Below are 12,492 nucleotides of genomic sequence, written 5' to 3'. Positions count from 1 at the left end.
ATTGGGGTAGAATGTCAATCACAAATTGATAAGGCAAGTTGCTTTTTTTTTGTTTTTTTTTAGAAGATCATTTGAATATTGAAACTTTTTCAAATAGGTTTGTTTTTCGGTTTAGATCAGCGTTATGATTATCATAACACATTGTTTTTTGTCTATGGTAATACTAATCAAAAGCTCCATCAATAAAAAAAATGACACACCTAAAATTAGGGAGGACCCTGTTTTTGTACACGTGGGTTACAAGCAGTGGTTTACTTTGGTATCTGTAAAAGAAAAAAAGTTAAAGCATATAATTTTGGCATTTAAAGAATAAGGCTAAACTAATTTAAAATGTAAGGGTGCAAACAACTGATAATTCTTTCTACAATATGGATAACTTTCCCTCTATCTTTGGTATAGTTTACCTCAGGCATTTGCAAAAGAAGCTTTGCTTTTAATAAAAAAAAGAGTTTACCCCTCATACAAACTCTCAAAGTTCCATAAAAATTACTGCAAGTCAAGCATAATAAACATGAAAGCGCACGCATTACAGAATAAACAGAACTACACATTTGTGGTTCAGCAATTAAATATTTATGTTGGAACTTGATGTTAAGTGTTAAGTTCTAGTTAAAATATTTTCAAAAAAGAATAATGGACCTACTGGTATTAAAAAAGTTCCCATCACAACTCATTTATTATTTATACATATATATATATATATATATATTTAAAATGATATTCAATCAACAAACGTATACATTATTGTCTGTTGCTTGTCTAATGTCTAATGTTTCGTTGATCTGCTTCTAGTTTAAAAGTTTAACAATATAAGTGTCAAAAATTAAATATATTTTACACCTATCTGTCTTTCTTTTGTCTGTTTCACGTGGTGATGTGAACAAACAGCTATACACTCAGCCCTTAGCAAACTAAAATCTCTTCATTATTCTGCATGTGTTTGGACAACTCTTCAGAGTCACTGACCTCTGTGCAGGAATGTCTGGATTCCCCACAGCTAAGATGTACATTTCTATCATTCAGAGGTCTATTGTGTGGATGTGAAATATATCAGAAGGATACTTTTACTATTGCATTCATATTATTATAAAGAATGTTGTTACAATGACAATTTATTAATTTGCTCCCACCTTTATATTTAGTGTCTTATTCACAAACCGCATTGACAAGTTTTGGAAAAGTAACTCATCAACCTTTATTACAAATCCTATTACTGGTTTTCTATGGCCTTTGAAAATTTGAAGATTCTAGTATTGTATGAGATTTTATTTCATATGTAGCAAGTAAGTTTTAGCGACTTAAGTGACAATACAGGACCCACTTGTACTGTCAATGTATTTTGTGATTGGCTATCAGAGGTGACAGAACTAACTGGGTTCCAAGGGATCATATGGTCCTCAGTGCAAATCCTTGGTGCTTCTTTTTATCCCAGTTTCCTATGGGATTTCTATGAATGCTTTTAATAAAAGAGGTGCATTGTAGACTAAATCCCATGTATGCTTAACTGAGTGGCAGTTGAGAGCTGAAGAGTGGAGCTAATCCCAAACTTTTGTTGCGTCTGCTCCAAAAAAACAAAAAAAAAGTACATTGGGCTTGATTTAACAAAGTTTTTCAGGACTGGAGAAGATAGACTGCCCTGGGTGATCCTGATTGATCCAGCAAACCTGGAGGGAATTTCTTAAAAAAACTATTAGTTGGCAAATGTTTTCAGTCCTGGACCAGATTCATTCCAGATTTCCTTGAACACCCAGGTTTATCCATGATAGTCTATCTTCTCCATTCAAGGAGAGCTTTAATAAATAAGGCCCATTATGTCCATGTAGCTATTTGCAGCATTAAATATTTTCAGATGATACAGCAACAATGGGACACTTCAACAATAAAGAGCTGAATTTCATCGGGATAGTTTAAACACCAAGAAAATCAGTTATAATTTTATTTAAAAATGATGAATGATTTAATATATATAAATACATATCTACATTTTAATTTGGATCAGTCTCCTGTAATCCCTTGTACTGCACCAGGTATTCTACATGCACATGAAATGAAAATTACTATGTAGCATATGTAAACTATCTGTGCATTGTAGTGTATTGGCATATAAAAAAAAAAAAAAAAAAATAGTTGGCAGGCCATGTAATGTTGCTTAGCTGTGGGAGAGAAAAGTCAGGTCACCAGGTTGGCTGTGCTGTGTTGTGTTCTGGTAGGGATCTGAAAATCTCAGAACTGGATGCGCAGGTAAGATAGCCCCCCCCCCCTATTTATCTCTGCATTAAGCTGTTTGTGTGGGGTTTAGCTATAAGAAATATTTATAAAATAATTAATTTTACAAGTTTAGGATCTGTGGGTAATCTTTTGTTTCACCTTCATGGAAAATAATTAAAGGAAAAGTTTAGTTTTTTGATCAAAAGAAAAGCAAAAGTGTAATTACAACAACCTAATGGACAGAAATACAAATACTAAATATACTTGAGTATAAACTAAGATTTTTTTTTTTTTACCCTCAAAATGCCATTAGGAAAAGGTTTTCAGTTTATATGCGAGTGGCATCTAGTGGCATGTTCTGGCACTACATTTGTCACTGGTTTGACAGATCAGAGCTGTCAAATGCAGACTGTTTGGAACAAATTTTACATGAGGATACCTAACACTTGGTGGCCATTTCTATTGATTACTGTTTTAAAAGTTAGCAGTGACAGTTAAATATTGAGCCCTAGGTTTATACTCGCGTATAAGTGTTTTTCCTGTTTTTTCAGGTAGAAGTAGGTACCTTGCTTTATATTTGTAACAACTTATATTCCCTTTATTTTATTTGAGTATTAAGCTGTTTGCCTGTAATTCGGCTTTAAAGTGATTGATGTTCTTACTGATTGGCTTGGCAGAAGTGAACAGATGGTGTTGTACTTTACAAACTGTGGCTATACTGATCCTTACTAAAAGTAAACTCTGATTGTGCATTTGGTGATACTGTTATCTCCAATAAATATAATCTATTAATATCCCAATAGGTTACCAGTGTAACGGTTGGAATCCCGACCAGGGCACTGTCTGCATGGCATTTGCAGGTTCACCCCGTGTCTGCGTGGGTTTCCTCTTGGTACTCCCACATCCAAAAAAAAACATGCAGTTAGGTTAATTGGCTTCCCCCCCAAAAAATTGACCTTAGACTACATTATTGACATATGACTGAGATAGGGACATTAGATTGTGAGCCCGTTTAAGGAACAATTAGTGTCACAACTATGGACTTTGTACAGGGCTGCGTAATATGATGGTACTATATAAATACTGTGTAATAAAATTAATAATAATAATATAGGCACATCTTATGGAATGTAGGTGATTGACATATTTACAGGTGTTTATATTATAGGTACAGTAGCTGTATCTCAGATCTTTATCAGGGATAAAGAACAAAAATTAGATAATGTTGAATACTTTAGTAAAATTTCTACTTTTCTGACTTGGGCATTCTGATCAGATTAATTTAAAAAGATGCAATCATTTAATATGAACAACCAGTTTTTAAAATGTACTTTTAGGATTTAATGTTGAAAACCAGAGCAAATTCATCCTTGTGCACTTCAATACTTGGGTCCTCTTTTCATATTCAGCCACCTGTATAGAAAACAATTGCCAGTTAATATAGTATTATAGAAATGTTATGTAGTGTAGCAGAAACTGGGTGTGAAAAGGAGAATATAACTAGTTTTTGGGCCAAAAACATAGGTTGTGTACAAATTTACACAAATGGGCCCTACTAACTACACAGATAAGCTAACATACAGGCATTGCATTTACGGGTAGGGGGACTTGTCCTGGTGTGTTAATTGGCTATAGGCGTATTATCAGGTTTTATTGAAAAAAATCTTGTTGCTGTGTCAGTTAAGGTAATATTAGAGATTTAAATTGCCACTGATTTTTCTAATGACTCTGGGTATTTTGTATGTACTGGCATAATAATAAAAAAATAATCTGAAGCCTTTCCTGCTTTCTAATATGTATTCATTTTTTCATTCCAGGATAAATGTAAACTATCTAAATATTTTGTAACGTGGCTGCTTTTGGGTTCATTGATCAGTCTACAATTTATTCAAATCCATGCACAAGAGGGGTCTGCAGATCATTCAGGTATTTCATTATATTACAATCTTTAAAATCTGATAAAGTATATATATATTCAAAAATAGATTTATCCATATACTGCCATTAAAGGGAAGCATTTACTGTAAGTCTTCAATAATGCAGTAGGACTTTTTCCTGCATGGGTATTGGTCTCAATCAACATGACATGTGTAGGTGACATGCACAAACAAGTAAATGTGTACATTTGTTATTTTTCCTATCCTAAAGCTCAGTTCTATTCTTACTTAGTTCTCTTTAAAAGTAAACTGGTTACTGTACTAAATCCCACAAACCAGCAGAAAGGCAAATGCCAAAAAATAGTAAAAGTATTCTGGGGCGTAGAGATATGTAGGAACCTCCCTTTAAATAATTCAAGATATTTAAGTTGCCAAGCCAATAAGTTCTTACTGATAATTACCTAAATATTTATCCATGCTGGAATGTAAGTAACATTATTGAAGAACTCACATTAAAAAGGTGAGTGTCCAAAAAAATGAAATAAATAAAAATAAGATGCAAAGTCTACTTTAATATTTCAGGGTGTCCGTGTTCTGGCCCTGTCTCCCAATTGTCCTATTGTTCCAATGGAATTCACAAGTGTTTGATTTTTTTAAAAATTTTATTTTTCTTGATTTTATATAAATTTTCAAAACAAAACACAAACGTACAGAACCTACTGTAAATCCAGTTTTACAATCACAAACGATTTGTTCCGTATAGAACCTTGAATAGAAGGTTGAATAGAACCTTTACAGCTGGACCAAAATAGCGCAGAAGACAGAGCCTACTATGCCAGAGCCTTCCACTCAACCTCCCGACCCATGATAACCATTATCCAAGCCCCTTCTCCCTTCCTTTCCCAAAACCATTCCCTCAAACCTAGCCAATTTCCCATTTACTTAAACCTCTTATACATCATTCTGTTCTCCCAGCATATTCTTATACTTAGTTGATTCTTGGGACATTATTCAAGGCGCCCAGAAATATCTAATTTCTTTTATGGATATCCGAGGTTAGGTCTTCCATTAGTTTAATTTCATTTACCCATCGTATCCACAAGTGTTTGTTTTAATGCACATTAGGCAGGGATGAGTCACCAGTAAGGAACCTGCCCTAAGAAATGCTATGCAGCCAAAGTACATGCGTGTTGTTGGGAAGTGGCAACCAAGAAACTACATGAGGTTGGCAGCACTATGATTTAACAAAGGGAAAAAAATGTGAAAACAGTATTACATTTGAAAACAGAAAGGTTGTAATACACAGTTGTTAGGCAACTGCCATCTTAATGTCATTGAGTTAGGGTTTACATCAACTTCAAGGTACAAATGTCATGGTTGAAAGGCTGATTTCAACACGAATGTTTATTTTTTCCTATTGCTAATTATCTTTTTCAAAAATAATAAACATGTGCACATTGCATGTAATTTGGTAAATCAATTATGGTATGAGGAACCTTCTGACCTGAGTGACACTTGTTGGGTTTTAGAAGACATTTTATAGAATTCTTCTCTGTTTTTCTCTCCACAGGAAATCTGTAACATGACATAAGGGAAATTAACTTATGCTAAAAGTCAATTAAAGTAATCACAGCAGACATAGGTTGTTTTTAGTATAGGTAATGAGTGGACCACACTGTAAAATAATCTGTGATTGACATCATCCAACGTTTTGACTGAATCTAGACACCAAAACAGGGAAGATTTTATAGATACACGTGTGATATAGCACTCCTTGTCGTTTGATCTAGTTTTATTTAAAAGAGAAGTCAATTTTTTATTTTTTAAATATATTTGTTGACATTTAATCACTACATATTCAGAATGTGTTAAGAATGTGTAAGAATGTTCTTTCCTCAATCCTTTAATAGATTCTATGTATTAGATTCCTAAATAAGTTTTCTGAAATTTACATAACAGAGTGTTCCAGAATTTATGGATCCTTGGGGCATAACAGAAATCTGTGCTGACATAATGACACCCTGATGTGCTTGCTATATGATACTAATGACACTTTAAGTTTACTTTTATAGTGTAGGACAGTGAAGTGCAAGAAATAAATGGAGGTTAAATAGGAGGACTTATGGTGACATGTCCAACCACTTCCAGATTCCACAAATTCAATAGCACATTAGTAAACCTTACTAATTCCCTGAAAGAGATAAAACACCTACATTAAATTCAAAATTCCTTTAATGCAATAAAAATGAAACACAGTCTTGCCAACTTTTTTTTAGTTATGTGTCCAGTTAAGTTTATTTATGTGTCCAGATGTAAATCCACGTCAATCATGTCCTTAAATAGTGTAATCCCCATGTCAACCACAATGTCCACAAATTTAATCCACATCAATTGTGATGATGGATTGCTGAGCATATTTACATGCCACATTCCTTTAACTATATTAGGGAGTCTGCTGCTTCAGTAATAGCACCATGAATTCCTAGTGACATCATTGCCAATTTGGGACCAGTGAATCTGTCATTTAGCTCCTTGAATGCAGCATGTATTCATTATAATTGATGAGGATTACATCTCTGGAAATCAAGATGCAAGTACATTGCAAAGTACTAACCTACATAAATTGCTCACAGTGATTTAAAGAAAAAAAATGTAAATTCTGTGGTGCAAATCTGACCAATTCAAGAGGTTTGCAAAGGTGAGCTGTAAAAAGGTTGGGTACAGACGTGAGTAGAGCAGAGTTTAGCAATACAAGAGGAGTTTGGAGATATACAGTGCAAGGCTGGGTGAAGAGTTAGGTAGTAAAAAGAAATGCCTAACTCTACTGCTACTGATTTGGTGGTGCGGGTTTAGGCTTATTACATGTTTGCTGCCTATTTCTGGTAATGGGTGGGGAAGGTATTGGTCTAATATATGCACCATGCTGCCTGCAGCTAATACTAAGTGGGTAGGGTCCAATAGGGTTATTATATGCACTATTTTGCCTGCCACTCAGAACCATAACAACATGCAGGGCTGTAAATGCTTCTGCCCTCTGCACATTACATAATCCTGTCTGCTGCACTTATTAGGTTACAAACTGCTGACCACTGCACTAACTGCATTATATATTTGTGACCCCTGCACTCTGTGTGTTCTAAACCACTGATCATTCTGATCACATACCTGACCCCCTGTCCTCTTTTACAATGTTACACCCCATCCAAATGAAGAATACCCATATAAAATAAATTTTAAAAAAAAGAAAATTTACCCTCAATATTGTGTCGTTGATTATGAATTTTCGGTAAACTATGTAGATTTGATTTTTGAAATATACTGTATGTTGTGCAGCTTGTGTGAATATAAGGGTATTGGCCCACCTTTCAAATAATATAAATAACAGCAGATATATTTTAGAATGTGCCAGCTGAGTGTGAACATTTGTATCACTAAGATTTGTTAAATGTATTTACGTTGAATGAGATATTTATTTTAATTATATACAATATATATATATATATATATATATATATATATATAATGGGGTATTATAGTAAGTAGTATATAAAATTCTTCTTTTCTTCTTAACATTTAGAGACCAATGGGTTATTAATCTGATGTTTTCTGTCCTCCACAACTAGGTGGCAATGACTTTCAGGAAGAGATATATTCAGAAGAATATGAAAGAGGTCCTTACAATGGGTACGCCTCTGGAGATGACTATTTGATTACTGCAACAGATGTTCCATCTAATGAAGTTACATTTAGTGGTTACTACCCCGATACACAGCTTGTAACAGGAGAATCAGATCCTTATTCTTCCCCTACAGAATCATATTTTGCAGCAAGAGATGTTACTACAATAACAACAAGGCTTCCATACTACCACAAGACAACACCAAGCGCAAATGAAGATTTTCTACCAGCGCCTGATGTTTCGTACCAGGATGAAGGTATCTATAATAATTTCTAATCTTATCAGTTAGTGAAATGGTATTTACTTTTGGATACAATTTCCCTGATATTCAAGTTTAAATGTATTGTTACGTATTGTTGTAATATGTGAGAAGACAAACATGATTAAAGGAAATGCTTATTATTGTAGTTTGAGGTGTTCCAGAGAACTGTTAACTGAACTGTACGTGTCCCGCTGTTTTATGTAGATGTACATTTAATGCCAGACAGATATCCCATTGTATTACCTTTCTATGGCTATTTTATTGCTATTGTTTTACATATCCATCTTTGCTGTCATTTTTATATAGCAACAAACTTGCTAGAAGAATTCCGTGTGGGCAGCATATCTGGAGTCCAGATAATAACAGGAACACAAAACAATTTGAAAGCATATCAGTTTGGGACGAGAGCACATGTAACAAGACAGTCAAGGTATTTTATCAAGATAGAAATAATGTTATGCTTTTTCATTCTTTCTACAAAAAAAAAAAAAGTGAAATGCCTCTTTCATTTTTGCTTATTTTTTCTTCCTAATGCTTATCACTGAGTTTAAAGCATTTTTAAAATTCTTTATTCTTCAGCTTGTCATTAGCTTTTTTTCCTTTTTTTTATTACTAAAACATTGTCCTATGCAGGCCAATGACTGTATGTTGCTTAAACTTTAGACAAAAATCCTTTACATTATAATCATTATAAATGTAATTCATAGCATTTTCTAATACTAGAAGGTTATTGTAAAATTGTGCAGAAATTGAGTTTAACTGCAATGATATCGGTATAATGTCCAATGGTGCAAAGTAGCTTAGTATGTTTTAAAAAAAAATGCAGGCATTATAGGGGTTATTCAAAATTTGATATGTCTCACACTGTTGCCCACCTACTGAGAATGCATAGCTGCAAAAATTTACAGCAGAATTAAAAGGCAATTGGTGTCCAGTTGACGAATGAATGCGTGATTGAATGAGTGTTGGTCTCAACGCTACACCTACAAAAAACTAAAATGAGCACTGATCTCCTGCAGCTGTCTCTAAAAAAAAATGCTGTTGGCCCCTGAACTATGCAGGCAGTATGAAATGGGAGGTTAATCAGTCGCAACTCAGGAAACACACTTGGCAACCTCAGGAGCAAGTTTTCACAGAACCCTGGTTGAGAAAGACTGATCCACACTAAACCCTACTTGAGATCCTATTCCTCAATTAGGACTTAACTGTAGAGAGAGAGAAAAGAGGAAGAAGTAGAAACAGGGCAGTTTTGGCTCTTTAGCCCTTAAAAAGTACATTTCAAAGCTCAGTTTATGTATGACTGTGCCTCTTCTGGTTTCCTCTACCACTACCACTAAACCCATGTTGTTGGTTAAGCATTTCAGTAAAAGTAGATACAAGGTATACATTTATGTTGACCCTTTATGCCAATGAAATTGACTTCATTTAGTATGCAGTGTTTCTATCCTGTGACTAAGTTTAGTTTAGTGACTAATTATCCTAAACTTCCTGGTCTCCAAATACATTTTGTATTATCTTCTAAGTATTTTTGTATTTTATTTCTTTGCAGCTTGGTATTCCCATATGGAGTGCCACAGGAGTTTACCCTGACCTCCACATTCAGAGTAAAGGAAAGGACATCTGAAGATGTGTGGAACCTGTTGGATCTAGAGTCTAGGAATGGACTTGAGCAGTTTAGGCTTCGGCTATATGGGGAAATGAAAGCAGTAGATGTTTACAATGCAGCTGCAGATGAGGGGGATAAGGTGACCACATTTGAAAATGTAGAGACATTGTTTGATGGAAAATGGCACAAACTGTCTTTGAGTGTTCACAGAGATCAGGTCACTTTGTATGTGGACTGTCAGCAAGTTGGATCTTCTCCCGTGAACCTATATGATTCTCTAAAGACAGACGGAATCAGCACCCTGGCTCGCAGGATAGCAGATGATACCACAGCTAATGTAAGTTATTATATGAATAAAATCTCCAATACATAAGATATAACTAGTATAAGTGATAATCAAGATGTAGGATAACCCCTTACACCCATAATACTGCAACAGCATTTTGTAAAGTTAACTCTCAATTGTAGACTGCAACAAAGTAACATAAATATAGAAAAAATATATAAATTCATGTTTGAAATTTTACATATTTTTTAAGGGAAATATATCTTTTTGTAGGTATTTGCTGTGTGATAAGTGAATTGTCCTTTGTGGGATTCTTTTTAATTGCTAAGAAAATATTCTAAACTCCTTTAGCAAATCAACCCCATTTATCTTGATATGGATTACATCCCATTTTTTTTTTTAATATTCTTAAGTCACAAAGTCTTTTTTTGGTACTGTTATCATGCTACATTTGAAGATCCGTGTTTTCTGTTTTTTAAGCTTTAATTTCAGTCAACTTGCCATATTTTAGTTTAAAGTATTTATTTTACCACTTGCTTCAATTTTCTGAGCCAAGCATCACTGGGCTTTTGATCATCAATCTCATAAATGACCCAGGCCTTCACTCAGCACTTCACATGATGTAATTAAAGTTGACAAATAGAAGGATTAAAGACAAACTCTTATGAGATCTCTCCTTTACACTTACAGGCTGTAGCACATTATATATATATATATATATATATATATATATATATATATATATATATACACATTCTTCTTCTTAAAGAAGTAAAAACTACCAAACAATATAACAGGTATTGTTTTCTGGTTTAGGTTGACATACAGCAACTTGAATTTTCTCCAGATGCAGGAAGGGCCAGTGAAACCTTATGTTGTGAATTATCTGATGTGGTGAGTATGATAGAGGTCCTGGACAACAGTTATTTGAGGAATAATTTAAAAGCTGTACCTAGATAAATGAAGTTTGGACTGTTTGAGCTCTGACCTTGCCATATAAATTCCTAGAACTGAAATGAATAGGTAAAAGTAGAGTTCAAGTAATGATCAGAAGCTCAGATCAAATTTTCAAACAGACTGGAAAATACTTCAGATTAGGTCAACAAAAAGTGATTGTTAAAAGAAAAAGGTGGCATTACTTTTTAGAAAATATAAGCAGATATCAAGCCTTTTATCTGTAGAGATAGGCTGATATACAAAGAATAGTTTACTTTATATATATATATACTTTTTTTATACTTTATTGTCCTTTTTAAATGTAAACTTTAATTTCACACTTGTTTTGTTAAGAGATGGCTATCATACTTTTCTTTAGACAAGTACAATAAAATGTACGCTGTCTCAAAATTATGGTGGTCCATTATGGTGATCCTGTTATTCCTATACTTAACAAACAATATGTAAAGCTTTTTTTAAATGTTTTTAGGAAAAGTTAAATATAAAATAATAACTATTTTTCTTTCTTTTTTGTGCAGGAAGATGAACGGGTAAGTATTGGATTAGTACATATTTAAAGCCCGACAATCACTATATATATATATATATATATAAAACATTCATTCACATTTTTTTCTTTTTAAAACAAAAGTGTGCAGATTTGGGTGAAAATGCCATTGCAACCAGTTGCAATTGTCTGCCAGGTGAACCAGGATTCCCTGGATTTCCTGGTTCAAAGGTAAGAAAAATTTCCCATATTGAAATATTCCTTTCTCTTCTTTAGCTTGTAGAAATCTGTAACTACCAATTGCCACTTGCTAGGTAGCTTTAAAAACTTGTTTCTTTTTACCCCAATTAACTTTGCTTTCATATATAACACATACAGAAAATTCAATAATGAATTACATCCCCCACCAAAAAAAGCCTTTATTGCTTCCCTTCTTACATAAATATCTTACTTTAGTTGCTTAATCAATAACATGTATAACAAGTTATAAACCTGAGATTACCTGGCTTAATTTAATTGCCTGCAGCTGATTGTGCATTATTGCCTTACAGGGAGAAAAGGGTGACCAAGGGCCACCAGGATATACAGGAATCCATGGCCGGCAAGTAAGTGGAACTACAAATGACCAAAAGAGATAATGAAGATCACATATAAAGATTATATGTGTTAGGCTATGTACACATACTAGAGAATTGTTTCACGAGATAATAACAATCAGTTCGGGTATAAATCTAGTGTGTGTACAGAAGTCACCCAACGTTGTTTAGAGATTGCCGGCACTAACAACTGACTGGGATGACTACTGTCATTTCCTTAAAAGCAAAAGGCAGCAGAGGGCTTTAGCAGTTTATTAGTTTAGCATTTATTTTTTTATATACAGTATAACTGAGGAAACAAGGTCATTTTTATACATTTTCCATAAATGTATTTGTAATATACTTGTGTTTACTCTCTAGAAATACAAAACCTATTCTTTCTTTTTCAGGGATATAAAGGATCTAAAGGGGCAGCAGGAAGAAGAGGAGATACTGGTCCTAGAGTATGTATAATAAGTTCAATTTATTGTAATGCCAAAGAGGTCGATTTGCGAAATTAGTTTAGGTTGTGCACTTAGCCAAGTGAATTTTGTA

General features: G+C 33.8%; 1 protein-coding gene across 1 annotated transcript in view; it reads left to right on the top strand.

Annotated features, from left to right (window-relative positions):
- LOC140332062 (uncharacterized) overlaps positions 1-12,492 on the top strand; it is a 47,330-nt gene that overhangs the window by 547 nt on the left and 34,291 nt on the right. Inside the window, exons 2-10 of the mRNA XM_072413359.1 lie at positions 4,026-4,134; positions 7,709-8,020; positions 8,333-8,456; positions 9,576-9,969; positions 10,735-10,812; positions 11,394-11,405; positions 11,507-11,593; positions 11,914-11,967; positions 12,348-12,401. Of these exons, the coding sequence (XP_072269460.1) occupies positions 4,026-4,134; positions 7,709-8,020; positions 8,333-8,456; positions 9,576-9,969; positions 10,735-10,812; positions 11,394-11,405; positions 11,507-11,593; positions 11,914-11,967; positions 12,348-12,401 (1,224 nt within the window). The remainder of the gene's footprint in view (positions 1-4,025; positions 4,135-7,708; positions 8,021-8,332; positions 8,457-9,575; positions 9,970-10,734; positions 10,813-11,393; positions 11,406-11,506; positions 11,594-11,913; positions 11,968-12,347; positions 12,402-12,492) is intronic.

The sequence above is a fragment of the Pyxicephalus adspersus genome, chromosome 5, assembly GCF_032062135.1.
Source record: "Pyxicephalus adspersus chromosome 5, UCB_Pads_2.0, whole genome shotgun sequence".
In the NCBI taxonomy this organism is placed as follows: Eukaryota; Metazoa; Chordata; class Amphibia; order Anura; family Pyxicephalidae; genus Pyxicephalus; species Pyxicephalus adspersus.
The sequence above is the reverse complement of the archived record's forward strand: the minus strand, read 5'-3'. Positions and strand labels throughout refer to the sequence as shown.